This window comes from Ctenopharyngodon idella, chromosome 17, assembly GCF_019924925.1.
Source record: "Ctenopharyngodon idella isolate HZGC_01 chromosome 17, HZGC01, whole genome shotgun sequence".
Lineage (NCBI taxonomy): Eukaryota > Metazoa > Chordata > Actinopteri > Cypriniformes > Xenocyprididae > Ctenopharyngodon > Ctenopharyngodon idella.
This window is the reverse complement of record NC_067236.1, coordinates 23,842,376-23,862,235: the sequence shown is the minus strand read 5'-3', so window position 1 is coordinate 23,862,235 and position 19,860 is coordinate 23,842,376. Positions and strand designations below refer to the sequence as shown.

General features: G+C 37.2%; 2 protein-coding genes across 2 annotated transcripts; both read left to right on the top strand.

Annotated features, from left to right (window-relative positions):
• Nucleotides 1-910: 910 nt before the first annotated feature.
• On the top strand, nucleotides 911-12,195 carry LOC127498426 (adenylosuccinate synthetase isozyme 1). Its single transcript, XM_051867756.1, has 13 exons — nucleotides 911-1,400; nucleotides 2,491-2,593; nucleotides 3,923-3,985; nucleotides 4,112-4,162; nucleotides 4,261-4,327; nucleotides 6,463-6,570; nucleotides 6,643-6,724; nucleotides 6,800-6,926; nucleotides 7,482-7,636; nucleotides 9,210-9,334; nucleotides 9,439-9,536; nucleotides 11,583-11,732; nucleotides 11,814-12,195. The coding sequence occupies exons 1-13, from the start codon at nucleotides 1,212-1,214 to the stop codon at nucleotides 11,864-11,866; spliced, it is 1,371 nt and encodes a 456-aa protein (XP_051723716.1). The 5' UTR covers nucleotides 911-1,211; the 3' UTR covers nucleotides 11,867-12,195.
• Nucleotides 12,196-15,422: 3,227 nt separating this feature from the next.
• LOC127498989 (apoptosis regulatory protein Siva-like) lies at nucleotides 15,423-19,004 on the top strand. The gene is made up of 4 exons (XM_051869030.1): nucleotides 15,423-15,690; nucleotides 16,085-16,270; nucleotides 18,523-18,676; nucleotides 18,756-19,004. The coding sequence occupies exons 1-4, from the start codon at nucleotides 15,570-15,572 to the stop codon at nucleotides 18,802-18,804; spliced, it is 510 nt and encodes a 169-aa protein (XP_051724990.1). The 5' UTR covers nucleotides 15,423-15,569; the 3' UTR covers nucleotides 18,805-19,004.
• The last annotated feature ends 856 nt before the right edge of the window (nucleotides 19,005-19,860 follow it).

Genomic DNA, 19,860 nt, shown 5'->3' with positions numbered 1-19,860 from the left:
CATTGGATGTGTTGTGAGGCATAGACATATGTCTATGTTGTAAAGAAGATGATATTCATCATGTAGATATCAATTTAAGTGATATCTGTTGTAGTGACAAATTGGGTCCCCCCTTAAATTGGGACCCCAAGCAATCCCCAATTATGTTATTAGCACCTGATTACAATTCCTACAAAATCATGTTATGATAAATGCTGTTTCAGCAACGTTATAATGACTATTTATGTCTGTATTAGTTAGCTTGTACTAGCATAGCATACAGATACCCGATTAGCCTGATAGCTTAGTTTATACACGCATTTGCGCTTACCCTACATGTATTCACAATTATCTTTAATGTAATTAAGTGTTAAATATCCACATATTTCAACAAATTAACGATGTTCAATTATTCACTTAATAGGCTTTTATTATTATTTATTTATGTATTAACAGTTAATAAAGTGTAAGAAATTACGTTCAGTTGGTTTTATTATGCACTAATTTGTTTTCTTACACATTATACAGTAAGCTATGCGTATTTTAAATTAATATCATTAGCATAGATAATCATTAACTGACCCGATTTCGAGGGAGGACCCGATTTGTCACGACACCGTCAGGACATGAAGTAGTTACTTGCATAGAATCAGCATTATCAGCTGATGGCATATCACATGCTCAAGCTAAAGTTAAAAGAATCCGATCATTGTAGTGGCTTCGTAACGCAATAATAGCGCGTCGACTGCGCATGCGCGCGTAGCGGGGGGTTTTGCCTTCAGAGGGCGTGCTGGGTTACATTCAGATATTTTATTGGAGACATGTGCGTGCTTACAAGTATAATTGTTTAGATCTATGAACTACTGGCATACAAAAAAAAAATCTGCTTTAGAAATCGCTATCCAGTGATCATCATCGAATGCGATTGGTTTATTCTAACCAGCGGTGAGAAAAGTAACACGCGTCGCGTGACGGGACTCTCTCTTCTGCAGCGGTCTGGATAATTTTACACCAGTTATTATGACGCAGAAAAACTTTACAAGATGTTGAAATGAAAATCAGACGTAAATATGAGAAATATTATATATTATCTATTAAGTTCCGAGCCGCCCGTCGCTGAAGCATCTGGAGCTCTGTGTCTCTCTCTTCTACCCGCCCATTCGGCTTGTATGAGCGGCTGAGCGCGCGGATGACAGCTGTCATTAGATCGGTTCCGCAGCGGACTCTTCATCATGTCTCTCGGCTGGTCAGGGAACGATCACAAGAGCTACTCGAACCCGCCGACGGCCGCCGTCAAACGGGCGAGAAACGACTCAGGGAACAAAGTCACGGTAGTTCTGGGAGCGCAATGGGGAGATGAAGGCAAAGGAAAAGTTGTTGATTTACTGGCGACGGAGTCCGACATCGTCTGCAGGTGTCAGGTAAAAATATAATAAAATATAAATATAATTTAATTATATTTGAAAAACTTTTTAAAAAAAATATTTATTTATTTTATACATTTTTTATTACATTTTAATTGATTATCATATATAATCAATATTATATAATTATTTTAAGTCATTATGTGCAATAATTTAATTAACAATAACACATTTAATAGGTACCACTACAAATAATAATACTAAAAAAGTACTTTAATATGTAATAAACTAATTAATAAAGTTCTCATGAATATTATGAATTCATATAGATAATATACTAGTTTTAATTAAAGCTTTTTAGTTAAATTCAATAATCTAACATGTTTATATTATGGAAAGTTATGCTGAATATGTCATCTCATGTTTATGAAAATACAACTGAACTGAGCATGTATAAAAATATGTTTATCACTTATATATACTTTTTTTTCTCGTCTTTACTTTGATAATGTAATGTTTTGACTTTAGTTTGAAACATTTATGGATGTTACTGCATATTCAGAATTGCTGGAGTTAAAAATTGGCCATTGACAAACCCTTATCAGTCTAAATCTAATCTGAAAATGGAGGGAAGTGTCAAAATCAGTGTTTATTGAGTGGTTACGGCACTATTCAGACTCATTATCATTATTAATCACATGCAATTACTTTAAAAAATGCTATGGCATTATAAAGTATGAAGTATTCTTAACAGTTCATGGCTGCTGCTGTGAGAGTCTGAATCTCCCTGAATGTCAGTCCCAGAATTCCTCACTGCCCTTCGCTGAACTCCGGTCACATTCCCGGCGTTACTGGACATGTGAGAAGGGCACGGCGCTGGCCATAGAAGCCCGTCGCATATAAGTGTCTCAGACTGGAGGTTTGTGTTCAGCTTTGGACACAGAGTGTCTGAGTAAAGGGCAGGCTGCCTGGATGCTGGAGTCATGTTTCCAGGTCTCCCTTTTGAAGGAAATAAGATTGTAAATTTGGACCTTGATCTTTTAAGTTGTTGATGTTGTTTTGCAGTAAGTTTCCATTGACTGCAAACTGTCCTGCGTGAAGTTTATAAAGCATCTGAAATCGAGTGAGTTTTTGTGTTTCTCCACAGGGAGGAAATAACGCCGGTCACACAGTGGTGGTGGATGAGAAAGAATATGACTTCCATCTTCTCCCTAGTGGAATAATCAGCACCAAATGCACATCATTCATCGGTGAGATGAGCTGACTGACTGCAGTAACTTTGCTGGATAAATGTAGTTGCATTTGACATATTTAAAGAGATAGTTCACCAAAACAAATTGGAAATTCTGTAATCATTTACTCACCCTCATGTCATTCCAAACCCTTAAAGGGATAGTTCACCCGAAAATGAAAATTATCCCATAATTTAATCACCCTCAAGCCATCCTAGGTGTATATGACTTTCTCCTTTCAGACGAACACAATCAAAGTTATACTAAAAAATATCCCGTCTCTTTATAATGGGAGTGAATGGGGGCCGAGATTTTGAAGCCCAAAAAAGTGCCTCCATCCATCATAAAAGTAATCCAGGGATTCATACAAATAGGGCTGGGCAACAAACTCAAGCTCCTCCGACATTTCTCTTTAAAAATTCTCATTTTAGACCAATTCCTGGCGGGTGTTTTGTTTTGCTCTGGTCAGAGGTCACTCTTCTGTTAGAACTATTGTGTTTGGCCATTGCCGGAAGCCAGTATTATAGTTTATAAAGTTGTAAATATGAATATTTTTCTTGCAAAAACCCATCGCTTCACTTCAGAAGGCCTTTATCAGCCCCTTGGAGCCGTATGGCTTATATTTATGATGGATGGATGTGCTTTTTTTGGGCTTCAAAATCTCGGCCCCCATTCGCTCCCATTATAAAGCTTGGAAGCACCAGAATATTTTTTAATATAACTCCAATTGTGTTTGACTGAAAGAAGATAGTCATATACACCTAGGATGGCTTGATGGTGAATAAATTATGGGTTAATTTTCATTTTTGGGTGAACTATCCCTTTAAGACTTTCATTCATTTTCAAAACTTAAATATTTCTATTGAAATCTGGGAGATTTCTGTCCCTCCATTGAATATTCAGTCAAAACTCTGATGCTTCAAAACATTCATAACGAGATTACATAAAGTAAATCCATATGAATTAAGCGGTTTAATCCAAGTCTTCTGAAGAGACACGGTCGCTTTATATGATTGAATTTAGGCTTTTATTCATATAGAAACATTGACTCAAATATGGTAAACAGAAGCTCAAGAACCTAAATCAAATCTACAATCTCTCGTTTTGAAGCGTCAGAGTTTTGGGTGAATAACGAAGTATCAGAAATCTCTCAGATTTCATCAAAAATGTCTGAAGATGAACAAAAGTCTCATGGGTGTGGAACAACATGAGGGTGAGTAATTAATGATTTGAGTGAACTGTCCCTTTAAGAATTCTTGTCACTGTTTTGCATATGATCAAATCTGATATTTTCAGAGATTATAAAGTTTAAGACAGTAAAGTTGACACGTGTGCATCCGTCTGCAGGTAATGGCGTAGTCATTCATCTTCCAGGATTATTCGAGGAGATTGACAAGAATGAGAAAAAAGGTAAAAACACATTTTTTTACAAACATGCTTTTTAATAGACCAGACTTTTACACAAATACTGTTCACTATCAGATGGCTTCGTTCTATTCACACACAGGAATAATTTGTTTTTTCTTACACGATAAGGGCTGAAAGGATGGGAAAAAAGACTGGTCATCTCAGATCGGGCTCACATTGGTAATAAAAATTATAACTATATATAATAGTGTTTTTTTAGATATACTGAATACTATGATGGAGGAAAATGATCTTCTGATTCCATCTATTTGTGTCAGTATTTGACTTTCATCAGGCCGTGGACGGACTTCAGGAGGTTCAGAGACAAGCTCAGGAAGGCAAAAAGTACGTTTGTACTGGTTTGATGCGTAACTAGCTGTTTAAGACACTTTCCATAAGTACACTTTTTATAGTGAGGTAAACTATTATCCATCATAAAATTAGCCTAGTATCAAAAGTAGGTCATTTTTGATCAATCAAATGTCTGTATTCTCCCTTAAAATGGTGATTTTGGCCCAGTGTGAGCTTCTTGATCAAACACATGCTTTAATATGCTTGGCTGGACAATCAAAACTATGAAAAATCCCATAGTCTTTCATCGAGGGGGGTCAAAACTTTTACACAATAACTCTAATAGAGTGTTTAAGCTGCATCCATCAAAGATCTATCACTAGCAAAGCCTAGCAACTAGCTTAGGACATGCTGGCAATGTGCTAAAACATCCTAGCAACATGCCAATTCATGCTATCAACATGCTAACAGCATGTTAGCAACAACATGCTAACAGCATGCTATCAGCATGCAACATAAGGCATGCTCTTCTTGTATAAGAGCATGCCTTGGTCAAAGCTGCTTTGACACAATCTGCATTGTAAAAAGCGCTATATAAATAAATGTGACTTGATTTGACTATTGCATGCTAACAACTTGCTAATTCATGTTAGCAATTTGTTAAAACATTAGTAACATGCTAAATCATGCAAGCAATGTGTTAAAAATGATACCAACGTACTAATTCATGCTATCAACATGCTAAAACCTGCTAGCAACATGCTAATTCATGCTAACAAGGTGTTAAAAATGTTAGAAGAATGTTAAATCATGCCAGTAATTTGATAAAACATGCTAGCAAAATGTTAAATAATGCTAGTAATGTGTTAAAGCATGTTAGCAACAAGCTTAATCATGCTAGCACTGTGCTAATTCGTGTTAGCAACATGCTAATTCATGTTATCAACTTATTAAAAATGTTAGCAATGCTACATCATGGTAGCACTGTGTAAAAACATGCTAGCAGTGTGTGCTAATTCATGCTAACGATGTGCTAAAACATTTTCGCAATATGCTTAACGTTAGCAACGTGCAAAAACATGCTAACAACGTGCTTAAATATGCTAGCAATGTGTTATAAAATGATTAGTTCATGTCCTTGATTCTGATTGGTCAATAGCTGTGTTTTATTCACGATAAAACATGGCTATGACCGCTTCACCCAACGGTTCTGTGTATCACTACACAACACCCTTAGCAACCAAACGTAAACTCTATGTTCTCAGTTGATATTGTTCATTGAATCTTACTGTAGTGTATTATGTAGAAGAGTATTGTGAGAAAAAGATCGAGTGAGCGAGTGTATTACCTGCATTCAGATTTAGCGTTTTCCTTCAGGTCAGTCCTATGTTCATAATAAAAAATCTGTTTAAATGTCCGCTGCAATATCTTGTCCTTTTAACATTTAAGGGGTTTTCCCGTGACTGACAGCGCTAGTCAAAGCATTTGTCAGTTGCGTCTTGTTCCGTGTTCACAACAATTCAGTCATTTCAATGTAAAAGTCTTCACTACTGAGTGACACACTCATAAAGACAGTCTTTGCCGCCATCTAATGGCGTAATAATGTAACTTCTGTTGCTGTTCACGGTCAGGGACTATTTTTTTCCGGCGGAAGGAAGGCTTTAGTGAAAGTTTACTTCATGAAAGTTGCATTGATACATATGCAAAAATGCAAAATGCAAAATAATGCTGACACATGATAAAACATGCTAGGAAGCTTATAAAACTTTCAGACAAGGCCAACATAAAAGTTTGTCCTGACAAACTTTACTTTCTAGATTAACTTAATTTCTTTATTTCATTTGTTTATTTATTGTTAATTGTTAAAAGTAAACAAAATCACACAAATCAAGGTTTATTCAGTCCTGCAGTTTGATAACAGTGTTGCAATTATTGCAAACTTATTAAATTAATAATAATAATAATCATACATTGTATTTTTATTTATAGTGCACCTTTCTGTGCTACAAATATCAATAAGTAAATGTAAAAAATGTAAAATAAATTTAAAATAAAACAGCTCATAATATTTTATTTGACCTCGTGAGGTTGATGATCATCACTCTGACCTCTAAAAACTTTGTTTTTAATAGTTGTTGATGTTTTATAGGTTTTTTGCTGATTTTAACCGTGTTTATGCTCGTTTACAGCATAGGAACAACTAAGAAAGGCATCGGGCCCACATACGCCTGTAAAGCGTCTCGCACTGGGCTTCGCATCTGTGACCTAATGGCTGATTTCAACGAGTTCTCTACGAGGTAAATAATCTTCCTAATGCTGGTTACATCAATGCAGCGATCATCTGAACTGTTCATATCGTACTTCAAAAGGGTGAAGAACCTGGTGCAGCAGTACCAGTCGATGTATCCCACCCTTAAAGTGGATGCCGAGAGCGAGCTAAAGAAGCTAAAGGTCAGTTAAAGTGGAGTCACATGCGGTATGTGTTACTCTCGCTCACCCTGATCTGCGCTCTCCACTCGCTTACAGGACTACGCTGAGAGGATCAGACCTCTGGTCAGAGATGGTGTCTATTTCATGTATGATGCAATTCACGGACCCTCAAAGAAAATCCTGGTGGAGGGGGCCAACGCTGCCCTCCTTGACATTGACTTCGGTAAGGCATGCTGCCGCTTTGTGTTCGTATACTTGGGTAGACCTATTATGCCCTTTTACAGAGTCTTGATGTTGTTTTTGAGCTCTACTAGAACAGGTTTTCCTGCTTGAATGTTGATTATTTTCCTCATATTCTCCATTGTTCAGCTCCTCTCTTCCCAGTCTGTCAGTAACGCTCTGTTTAGTTCCTGTCTCTATGAAGCCCCTCCTTCTGAAAAGCACAGTGTGCTCTGATTGGTCAGCTGGAGCAGTCTGTTGTGATTGGTGTTTGGGAAATATCTCGCCCCTTACCATAACCGCCAGTTTCAACACACTACTAACTAACTCAACCAGGCCGCGCCCCTTTATTCTGCATATGAATTATTTAAATGAGGAATATTGTGAAGAAAACTTAAAACTACAATGGAGGCGTTTCAGGGAGTTCAGAAACACTGACACTGATGTAGAGAAGAACTCCTTTTTCATGCTCAAACAGCAACATTACACACTAAAGGAAGATGAACATGGAAAAAAGCAGAATAGCTCTTCTTTAAATGTTTGTTTGCCTTCCTTCCAGGAACATACCCATTCGTGACGTCATCCAACTGCACCGTGGGTGGCGTGTGCACCGGTCTCGGCATCCCTCCCGCAAACATCGGCGATGTGTATGGAGTATCGAAGGCCTACACCACTAGAGTCGGGATAGGAGCCTTTCCGACTGAACAACTCAACGTAAGAGTCGGATTGACTGCGTGAAATCAGATTGAAACTGGCAACTTCAGCAGAGTTATTACAGTTAACTAAAACTATAACCATAACAAAACTGAAATAAAAGTAAATACAAAAAAATTCTACTTTTATTTCAGCTAGTTGCCAAGCAGGTTTATTATAGTTAAAGGATTAGTTCAGTTCAGAATTTAAATTCTGATAATTTACTCACCTCCACGTCATCCAAGATGTTCATGTCTTTCTTTCTTCAGTCGAAAAGAAATGAAGGTTTTTGAGGAAAACATTCCTCAAAACAGTCACGCATGACCTTTCCAACGTGATTACGTAATGCGTGGAGCATCCCAGAGCAGTGCAAGACGAGCATTTGTGGTTAAAAAGTATATCATTTAAATTTTTTTAGAAAATGGCAGATGGTTTCTCTAGATAAGACTGTTATTCCTCGTCTGGGATCATGTAGAGCTCTTTGAAGCTGCACTGAAACTGACATTTGGACCTTCAACCCGTTGAACCCCAGTGAAGTCCACTATATGGAGAAAAATCCTGGAATGTTTTCCTCAAAAACCTTCATTTCTTTTCGACTGAAGAAAGAAAGACATGAACATCTTGGATGACATGGGGGTGAGTAAATTATCAGGAAATTTTATTTCTTAAGTGAACTAATCCTTTAATGGAAACTACATTTTTTTTTGTTTGAAATAATATAAATGTTATCTGAAAAAGAATATCAACAGTTTATTTTATTTTAACTAGTTTCTGAGGCAACATTTCTCTTTTTCATTTAGTTTAATTTGATGTTTCAAAATAACTACAATTAAAAAAGAATAAAAGCTGTTTATAGAAACAAAAACTTGAGAAAAACACACAAAGAAATTCCTAAAACTTTAACTAAAATGAACTAAAATGGAAAATTTAAAAAAATATATATATATTAATAAAAACTATAATAGTATATTAACGATACCAAAACGCCTTCCAGGTTTGTGTTTAATCTGCATCATAAACTAAAAATTCCACCACAAACAAACACTAATCTGTTCTTGTTCGTGATAATATGATCTGATGTTTGCTGCAGTTATATTTAGATTGTGTAACTTTCACACTTGAACGTTTGGGTTTAGTGGATTTGCCCTTTTGAGCAGCTGTGCTGTAGCCTGAACTAGAAGTGCTTAAGCACAGTCACATGAACACCACCAGATACATTCATCGGACAACAAACATTCCTGTAATCCTAATGAAATTCATGTGGAGCACAGAAATATGAATCTGTAGATGTTTGCATCTGTTGATCTATACTTAATTATGTTTCATTTGAAGTCATCATGAAACGTCTTTTCTTCTCTATTGTGCTGTATATCCAAGTGAAACTGCTTCTCAAACAAGAACAAATGTAGGGCGGGGCTTGATTTTGTCTGTGGGGAATTGATTGGATGGTTGTGGTTTGCTATTGGTGGATCTCATGTGAGTGACAGGTTGCCCCGCCCTCTTCATCAGAGAAGTAAAAAGAGATGCTGCAAGAGGGAGGAGAAGATATTCTGATTCAAGATTAAGCATCTCACCTGTGTTCGTCTCTTCACAGGCCGTTGGTGAACTGCTGCAGACCAGAGGTCACGAGGTGGGCGTGACCACAGGCAGAAAGAGACGCTGTGGTTGGCTGGACTTGGTTATTCTCAAATATGCTCATATGATCAACGGATTCACTGCGTGAGTGTTTCAGTCCTGTGTATGAGTGTGTTCAGTAACATACTGAACCATATACTGTTTTTAATATTATATGATTGTAATGGTTGTTTTCTATCTTTCTTAAGCATTGCTTTGACTAAATTGGACATCCTTGATGTTTTGGATGAAATTAAAGTGGGCGTGGCTTATAAGATCAATGGCAAAAGAGTCCCATATTTCCCAGGTAAAATTAACTAGATATTTCATAGAAGTGTTATGAGCCTAAAACTAAAACTAGTGACACTACTACTGTAACTCAACTGCATTTAGTCATTGTAGTCACCTGGTTTGTTCAGTATATGTTGTTTTGAAACATGATGGGAAAACCAAAACATGCATGTTGATGTTCCACCAAAACATGCATAAAAACACCTTTTACAAACCAAAAGTAAATGTTTTAATGAAAGTGTATCTATTAAATGCAATTAACAAATCATCCAATACCATTACGATTTACTAATTCGTTAGCTCGATTTACTAAAACGTGCACACGATTTACTATTTCATTCCCTCGATTTATAAATCATGTGCATGATTTATAAATCGAGGGAACGAAATAGTAAATCGTGCACACATTTTAGTAAATCGAGGGAACGAATTAATAAATCGTGCGCACGATTTAGCCTACTATTTTTTTCCTGCATGTCATGTCTGGGGCTCCGTAAAAGACAACTTGTTTCATTACTAGATAAATCAGCATTTTTGAAAAAATCTCTTGACTGAATGATTCAGTGACTCACTCATAAAGACTTCACTTGTTTCATTACTGGATGAATCAGCGTTTTTGAACGAATCTCTTGAATGAATGATTCAATGACTCACTCACAAAGACTTCATTTGCTTCATTACTGGATGAATCAGCGTTTCTGAAATAATCATTTGAATGAATGATTCAGTGACACTCATAAAGACTTCACTTGTTTCATGACTGGATGAATCAGCATTTCTGAATGAATCGTTTGAATGAATGATTCAATGACTCACTCTTAAAGACTTCACTTGTTTTATTACTGGACGAATCAGCAGTTTTGAACAAAACTCTTTAATGAATGATTCAGTGACTCATAAAGACTTCATTGTTTCATTACTAGATAAATCAGTGTTTTTAAATGAATCTCTTGAATGAATGATTCAATGACTCACTCATAAAGATTCACTTGTTTCATTACTGGATGAATCAGCGTTTTTGAACGAATCTCTTGAATGAATGATTCAATGACTCACTCATAAAGATTCACTTGTTTCATTACTGGATGAATCAGCGCTTTTGAACGAATCACTTAAATGAATGATTCAATGACTTACTCACAAAGACTTCATTTGCTTCATTACTGGAGGAATCAGCATTTCTGAATTAATCATTTGATTGAATGATTCAGTGACACTCTTAAAGACAACTTGTTTCATTACTAAATGAATCAGTGTTTTTGAAAAAATCTCTTGAATGAATGATTCAATGACTCACTCATAAAGACTTCACTTGTTTCATTACTGGATGAATCAGTGTTTTTGAATGAATATCTTGAATGAATGATTCAATGACTCAGTCATAAAGACTTGTTTCATTACTGGATAAATCAGTGTTTCTAAACAAATCTCTTGAATGAATGATTCAATGACTCACTCATAAAGACTTCACTTGTTTCATTACTAGATGAATCAGCGTTTTTGAATGAATCTCTTCAATGACAAATACTTTTTTTACAAGCACCAAGTTAATTTTTAAAATGTGATTTACTCTATTTTGATCTCTACCATAGACGTCAGTGTTTATATCCGAACTATAAACTTTTATCTCAGTACTTCTGTGATAATTTGAATTATTATAAGACAGAAATAACTATACTGTGTGGTTAAAAAAGACTGTTTGTGAAGCAGTTTCATATCTATTCATGACAACGGTTCTCTCTGGCTCAACGGCAGTGCAAACGCAGATTTGAATATTCCGGTGTGATTTTGTCAAAGGTTTAATTGACATAGCCGAATCATTCTTATTTAAGAGTAAGATTGCATGAGCGTTTGAATCAAGATCGCGATCTTGTAACAATTAATCACGGCGCTCTAGTTCAGAGATCATCGCCCTCTAGTTGTAAGCCATTAAAATTTCGAAACATTTGGAAACAGTTATAACATAAACCCTGAAATCACGTGACTTTGGCAGGTTGATATGCTGGTTTGAAACAAATGATTCGCAAATCTTCATATGTTCGCTTCATATGTTCGCTTTCAGCCAACATGGAGGTTCTGCAGAAGGTGGAGGTTGAATATGAGACTTTTCCCGGATGGAAGACGGATACTTCAGCGGCCAGGAAATGGAACGATCTTCCTCCAAAAGCTCAGAACTACATCCGCTTCATTGAGAATCATATTGGTGTTCCTAGTAAGTCATTCCACACTGTATAAACTGCATTACAACATCAGTCTGTGAATTAAAACTCACATTTGATTCTCTTCATCACAGTTAAGTGGGTTGGTGTTGGGAAATCCAGAGAATGTATGATCCAGATGTTCTAGATGTTCTGGGATCATGAAGATTCATCAACTGAAGACGATCAGCACAGTGGGACTCTTGTTTTTACTGGTTGGCATTCATTTATCCAGAAAACTGATAGAAGATCAACTCTGAATGGCTGAATTCATGTCCTGGCATTATAATGATCTTTCTCTCAGATTGATTGTTGATCATCACCACACGTTTACAATCTTCTTTATTAGTGCAGTTTTGAGTTTTTGAGATTCAGTTGACCCTGTTTGTCAAAGTGGCATTTCATTATGTTGTAGAATTGCACTATATTGTTTCCAGTGTTCACATGTGAGACACATAAATTAAAACTGTGCAAAGACTTGTTGTTTATTTCATTTGATTTTCTGCACTGAATAAGATGGTGCTGCTCTTTAAAAGAATGTCCTCCCATTAAAACAGGTGTGCCAAATTGATTTAGCAGATTTATTCATAGGCTTCTTCTGTCATATTAAAGGTTCCTAGCGTTTTGTCTGATGTCAGATATAATTAGGTTAGGCCGACCATTAGCTGCGTCAGAAATAGATTGGGATAGAGAACACTGTGTTCTTCTCATGTATGCCAAGATGATCGGATCTCAGAGGAACTGTAGTGCCATTACAATCCCAGAACAACTATCTGTGGAAATGAATTCAGTCAAGATCCAAACGTGACTCCAAACACTTCAGGAATAAGGTAAAGGGCAACTTTTGGCCCTCTAGCGGCTAAAAAACAAAACTGAATGCATTTTGCGGAAGAACACTTTTGGTTGTGCTTCGGCTCTGCGTGACTGTGCGGATGAATATGACGCTTCACAATATAATGCTTTAAAATGAACTCCTAGAGAGCTATATGTTAAATAAAATACCTTACTCACCTGTTGAGTATAAAAACACCATCATATATTCGCGACACTTTAACAACATTTCAAATCCCTCAGTTCTCGCCATCCCCGAAAAGCCAAGTCAATGTTGATTGTTGTAATACGAGCTCTTTCACGTTCTCTTTTTTGCCAGCAGACTCTCCTCTGCTCGGCGTTTGTTTAAAACGAGTGATTCCCCGGAGGTTCGAGATTTAACGAGCTCCGTGTCAACCTTTCTCGCTCATGTGACAACTAACCTATGTTACTCCCACACCAGACACGCATCAAAGTAGGCGGAGCAACTTTATCTATTTACAGACGAGACGCGCGCGGCCGAGTGACTCATGTACGCAATTTCCCGCGAAAACCATCCCGTCAGGTCTAAAATATAAAAACGTGTAATAGGTTTATCATAGTGAATCAGGGTAAGACAAAACCGCGTTTTGGAACAAGGATTGATGTATTGACTGAATTTTGTTAATTTTGGACAAAGAAAAGTTGCATAGTGTATCTTTAAAATGTATTAATTATATTTGTTTTGTTTTGTTCTACCTTGCATTCCCCAAAGTTTCACATGCATCACATGTAGAAATGCTGATAAGTCCTTGCATTAGATACAAAGTATAATTTATTGATTTATTGTGCAAGACAAAGTAGTGTAACACAAGCACTTTTCAAGCCAAATATTTGACAAAAATGTTTATTTTCATTCATTCCATCGAGACTTTTTTTTGAAAGTCCAAAGCGACTTATTTAAAGTTTATATCTTTCATTTGTCCAAGCGTTCCATGTGAATCAAACTCGTGGCTACGACTGAAATTGCATACTTCACTACTATATAGTAGGCAAAACAGTATGTTGAAAAAGGGCTGTGTCCGAAATTGCATACTTCAGCACTATATAGTAGGTGAAAAACAGTATGTGACAAAAGGGCTGCGTCCAAAATCGCATACTTCCCTACTATACAGTATGCGAGAAACAGTATGTGACAAAAGGGCTGTGTCCGAAATTGCATACTTCCCTGCTATATAGTAGGTTGCAATGTGACAAAAGGGCTGCATCCGAAATCACATACTTCTCTATTATATAGTAGGTGAAAAACAGTATGTGACAAAAGGGCTGCGTCCGAAATCGCATACTTCCCTACTATAGAGTATGCGAGAAACAGTATGTGAAAAAAGGGCTGTGTCTGAAATCTCATACTTCCCTACTATATAGTAGGTCGAAAAACAGTATGTGACAAAAAGGCTGCATCCGAAATCACATACTTCCCTACTATATAGGTGAAAACAGTATGTGACAAAAGGGCTGCGTCCAAAATCGCATACTTCCCTACTATACAGTATGCGAGAAACAGTATGTGACAAAAGGGCTGTGTCCGAAATTGCATACTTCCCTGCTATACAGTAGGTTGCAATGTGACAAAAGGGCTGCGTCCGAAATCACATACTTCTCTATTATATAGTAGGTGAAAAACAGTATGTGACAAAAGGGCTGCGTCCGAAATCGCATACTTCACTACTATACAGTATGCGAGAAACAGTATGTGACAAAAGGGCTGCGTCCGAAATCTTATACTTCCCTACTATGTAGTAGGCGAAAAACTGTGACAAAAGGGCTGCGTCTGAAATCGCATACTTCCCTACTATACAGTATGCGAGAAACAGTATGTGACAAAAGGGCTGCGTCTGAAATCTCATACTTCCCTACTATATAGTAGGTCGAAAAACAGTATGTGACAAAAAGGCTGCATCCGAAATCACATACTTCCCTACTATATAGGTGAAAACAGTATGTGACAAAAGGGCTGTGTCCGAAATTGCATACTTCCCTACTATACAGTATGCGAGAAACAGTATGTGACAAAAGGGCTGTGTCCGAAATTGCATACTTCCCTGCTATACAGTAGGTTGCAATGTGACAAAAGGGCTGCGTCCGAAATCACATACTTCTCTATTATATAGTAGGTGGAAAACAGTATGTGACAAAAGGGCTGCGTCCGAAATCGCATACTTCCCTACTATACAGTATGCGAGAAACAGTATGTGACAAAAGGGCTGCGTCCGAAATCTTATACTTCCCTACTATGTAGTAGGCGAAAAACTGTGACAAAAGGGCTGCGTCTGAAATCGCATACTTCCCTACTATACAGTATGCGAGAAACAGTATGTGAAAAAAGGGCTGCGTCTGAAATCTCATACTTCCCTACTATATAGTAGGTCGAAAAACAGTATGTGACAAAAAGGCTGCATCCGAAATCACATACTTCCCTACTATATAGGTGAAAACAGTATGTGACAAAAGGGCTGTGTCCGAAATCGCATACTTCCCTACTATACAGTATGCGAGAAACAGTATGTGTCAAAAGGGCTGTGTCCGAAATTGCATACTTCCCTGCTATACAGTAGGTTCTTTTGCCACATACTATAAAGTAGTATGCGATTTCAGACGCAGCCTAGCATTGCTATGCTTTGCCAGTTGAGATCTAGTGTTGAAAATGAAGACAAAAATATTTTGCTATATAATTTTTTATGCTTCTGGAGAAATTAAAAATTTTCAAGACATCCTCCATCAGAGTGATATAATTGACTTTAATTAAACAGTCCATTTCCGCGATCAGTCCCAGAAGCAATAGTTGCGGTAATTCACCTACCGGTCAGCAGGTGGCGGTAATCGCGTCCTCGCGTCTGTCCGCCGCTGAAGCGGATGAAGAAGAAGCAGAATCCTTAAAGCGCGAACGCGTGTGTTTTTCCTTCACGTTCGCGCGGTTTGTTTGGTTCTAAAGTTTGTTTATTGTTATTTTTTTCTTTTTCCTCCGCTTTATTTGTTGTATTTTATACCCTGTCGTTTTTAAAATGCCCAAGAGGTCCTATCCTTTCAGCGAAAGCTTCTCCTCTCAGTATAAAGTTCATGTTGGTCAGAAGGAGATCAATAACTGTGGCGTATTTGGACTCAAATACAGACAAGAAATTTATGGTAAGATTAAAACATATTTATTACATTTATAAATCGTTGTAAACAAAACTATTGCTTGTAGTGATTGATGATCATGTTAAGGATATTAACAATGTCACTAATTAATAACGACCAGTTATCAGCAGGCGGTGTTAATGTCATCAGTTTAATCAATCATAATGTATTATTGGTCAGTGTTTAATTGTGTGTAATTAAAGCTGCTTTTAAAACCTGAAACACGATTGAATCCTGCTGGTAAGATTAATCAAAGCCAGTAATATTTATATAAAGATTCATAGTGAATATTATATATGAATATTTCTAATCTTACCAGCAGGTTAGCTTATTTGTTAAACATTGGTGCTAGACTTTGAGGGTTTTGTTTTGTCTGTATCAACTTGTTTTTCTTAATTAGAAAAGACCAAAAATCTGCTGTTCAACGGGACCAAAGCCATGATGGGTCGAATCTGGAAGGCGGACGGGGAGGAGAAGGTGTCAGACGTGCTGGTGTCCGATCCAGCTCCTGGACATCAGACTCTTCTCCGAGGACAGACCACCATCGGGCTGGATGGACGGTTAAAGAGAGCGGACGCTGTTCCAGGTGAAGCCTGAGATTCAGTGTGATTATTTGTTGTCATAATGTGGTGATCAAACACTGTCAGTACAAAAATAACATTAACTAGTGCTGTAGTCAAGACACCTAAACCAAGACCGACCAACACTCCTTAAAATCATCTGAAAGATCCACATTTACTGCCTGAGAAATGCTTATTATATCATATGTTATAAACAAATATCATATCTTGAACTTTCAGGCGTTTGTTTTAATTTTGGTGACATTTTTGACAATCCACCGTTAATTTCTGACCCGGCACAAAAGAAACCAAATTAGAAATAAGTTATTGATTGCATTTGAAGCAGGGAGTTTTACATCAGTCACATTAATGTTAAATAAATCAGACCGTGTGCCGGCAGTTCACTGATAATCCTGAGTCGTCTTAAGCCCGGGATACACCAATCCTTTAAGATCATTACAAATCACACTGTGCGACATGGATCCAATTGAACTCGGGCATGACATGCACGTAGACCGTATGATGATGACACCTGTTGACTCGTAGGCTACGACGCAAGTTTCTATAGAAGAATAAAGAATAAATAGTGGTTAACAAAAATATCATGTTGAATCACACTTTGGCGGTTGTAATTTGTGTGTTAAATAAAAAGGATGTGGCGAAAGGGAAAAGAGCTTGAGGTAAGCAGTTTTAAGTTTTAGTGCCATGTCGCTTTGATTTCAGGTCGCATTTTTATTGGCTGGTCCGTAGACGTAGGTTGTAGAGCAAACACACTGTGCGATGATCATGCTGAATTTCTGACACTGTCAGAAAACTATCGTAGGTTATCTTTGGTCGCAAGACCGGGAAAACCGCTGTCTTTGAGTCTCTCTCACTGTATGACATAGGAGCCACAATCACAGAAATCGCCACGATTGTTTCACGATGGCAGTCTTTCGTCTGGGACAGCCCAAAATCATGCAGTGTATCCCGGGCTTTAGGCCTGGAACACATTAGATGATTTTCAAAATTTAAAAGGTTAGTTCACCCAAAATTAATAGTCATTAATTACTCACCCTCATGTCGTTCCACACCCGTAAGACCTTCGTTCATCTTCAGAACACAAATTAAGATATTTTTGATGAAATCCGAGAGGTTTTTTTTTTTTATCTCCCATAGAAAGCAACAATTACTGTGATTCAAGGTCCAGAAAGCTACTAAAAACATTAAGACGTGACCACAGTGGTTCAACCTTAATGTTAAGAAGTGACGAGAAAAAACAAAAGTAATGATGGGAGAATCTAGTGATGGACGATTTCAAAACACTGCTTCATGAAGCTTTACGAATCTTTTGTTTCGAATCAGTGGTTCAGAGCGTGAATCAAACTGCCAAAGTCACGTGAACCATTAAAATCTCGAAACGTTTCGACTTCTAACGCAACGAAGCCTCATTTACTGAAATCACGTGACCTTGGCGCTCCAAACCACTGATTTGAAACAAAAGATTAGTAAAGCTTCATGAAGCAGTGTTTTGAAATCACCCATCACTAGATATTGTTGAATAAAGTCCTTATTTTGTTTTTTGGCGCACAAAGTATTCTCATCACTTCATAACGTTAAGGTTGAACCACTGTAGTCACATGACTGTTTTAAATATGTCTTTAGTAGCTTTCTGGGCATCTGAAAGTGTTAATTATCTTCCTGTCAATGGAGGCCTCACTGAACCATCGGATTTTATCAAAAATATCTTAATTTGTGTTCTGAAGATGAACGAAGGTCTTACGGGTGTGGAACGACATGAGGGTGAGTAATTAATGACAGAATTTTCATTTTTGGGTGAACTAACCCTATAAAACAGGATGAAATCTGATTGGCTGTCAATGTTTGTATCATTTATCAGCTGGAAAAAAAATTGTTCTGAGAATGATTCCAACAATATCGTTTCTAGATGCTGTTATAGTTGTGCTGTGGACGATTTTTAGAACTCCATCTTTATCGTTATAGTTGTCGTCCTTGGTGTGAACAGGCCTTTAGTCTGAGCCCAAGACAAGACAGTACAAATGCGGTCAAGACTGAGGCCTTAAAAAAAAAAAAAAAAAAAAAAAAAAATCAATCTGAGGTATAATTTTCAGATTCTGAAGAAAAAGTCAGAATTGTGAGAGGGGGAAAAAGTAGCAGTTATTTTATTTTTTTACCCCCATACAAACCTGTTTGACTCCTTAAGAACAGATTCTTCAGAATACAATTTGTCACATGGGTAAATGATTATGGTTTGATCAGCTCCGCTCTTATGATACAGGTTGTGCAGCGGCTCCTTCAGCGTGTTGCGTGTGTCAGCGGGTCTCGGGTTCGAGGAAGCCGTGCTCTCAGTGCGAGCGTCCCGCGTGTCCCGCCTGCGTCCAGCAGTGCAGCAGCTGCTCCGACCGCTGCTGCTCCTTGTGCTCCGTCACAGAGTGAGTCTTCATCATCTGAACACACTGTCTACTGAACTCAATCCTGCAGATCTGTGTCTGACCGTGATTCTGTCCTCAGTTACAGCGAGCGTTACGAGCGCGTCCTCTGCTGCGGCTGTTCGTCCTGATGGCGGAGTTCACAGAACTGATGGATGCATGCCGAGATGATTTACGCCGGACGTCATTTTTAATGCATTATCAATGAAATGTAAATTAGATTACTATTTTATATATATATATGCTTGCGTTGTTTCTTGCTCTTTCCCTCCACTTGTGTACATACTCCTGTGATTATTGAAATAAATACTTGATGTTGATGCTTTCCTAATTGTTGCTTGGAGTTTTTTTTTTTTTTTTCTTTTTTTCTTCTTAAAGCATAATGTTTTCTCATGCAGTGAAATATATTCTTTGCATTAGTTTCATTAGTGATGTTATCATGTGTCGGTCACTAGAGGGCAGCATCTGAATATAGTTCATTAGTGCTTCTGAAGAGACGTGTGCTTCTGTCAGGACTATTCACTAGCTTCATTAAAGCTGCTTTAATTGTGCAATTCTTTTAGAATGAAATGGAAGTCTTTAAAAGTTGTTTAAAATGTATTTATATAACAATTAATTTGCATTTAAATCTAGATACTGGAGGCAGAGGTTTAATGCTCCCCTTATTCTAACACTTAAGGAAACTGAAGTCAGATTTCAGTGTAAATTGGAAACTTTAAGCTCAGTCGGACACTGAACTCTCATGAATACTTGCATGATGTTTACGGCTCCGTTTGACTTTGAGCAACTGGGTTCTTCTGGGGTGTTTCACTGAGAGAAAGTACTATAGTATTACCATGGTACTTGTATTATGGTTTAAGTAAGATTTATGTAGTCTTTTCTGCTCAAGGCTGCATTTATGTGATCAAAAATACTGTAATATTGTGAAATATTACAAATTAAAATAGTTGTTTTCTATGTGAATATATAGTAAAGTGTAATTTATTTCTGTGATCAAAGCTGAATTTTCAGCATCATTACTCCAGTCTTCAGTGTCACATGATCCTTCAGAAATCATTCTGATATGATTTGATGCTCAAGAAACATGATTATCAATGTTGAAATTGTGATAGTTTATTCTTCAGGATTCTTTTCGTAACATTTATAAATGTCTTTACTGTCAATTTTGATAAATTTGATGCATTACT

Bases quoted from the DNA above. Each gene is read 5' to 3' on its own strand.
- LOC127498426 (XM_051867756.1), top strand. From the start codon at position 1,212: ATGTCTCTCGGCTGGTCAGGGAACGATCACAAGAGCTACTCGAACCCG. The intron at 4,163-4,260 runs GTAATAAAAATT...TATTTGTGTCAG, and splicing joins CTCAGATCGGGCTCACATTG to TATTTGACTTTCATCAGGCC. The intron at 9,537-11,582 runs GTAAAATTAACT...GTTCGCTTTCAG, and splicing joins AAGAGTCCCATATTTCCCAG to CCAACATGGAGGTTCTGCAG.
- LOC127498989 (XM_051869030.1), top strand. From the start codon at position 15,570: ATGCCCAAGAGGTCCTATCCTTTCAGCGAAAGCTTCTCCTCTCAGTAT. The intron at 15,691-16,084 runs GTAAGATTAAAA...TTTCTTAATTAG, and splicing joins ATACAGACAAGAAATTTATG to AAAAGACCAAAAATCTGCTG. The intron at 18,677-18,755 runs GTGAGTCTTCAT...TTCTGTCCTCAG, and splicing joins TCCTTGTGCTCCGTCACAGA to TTACAGCGAGCGTTACGAGC.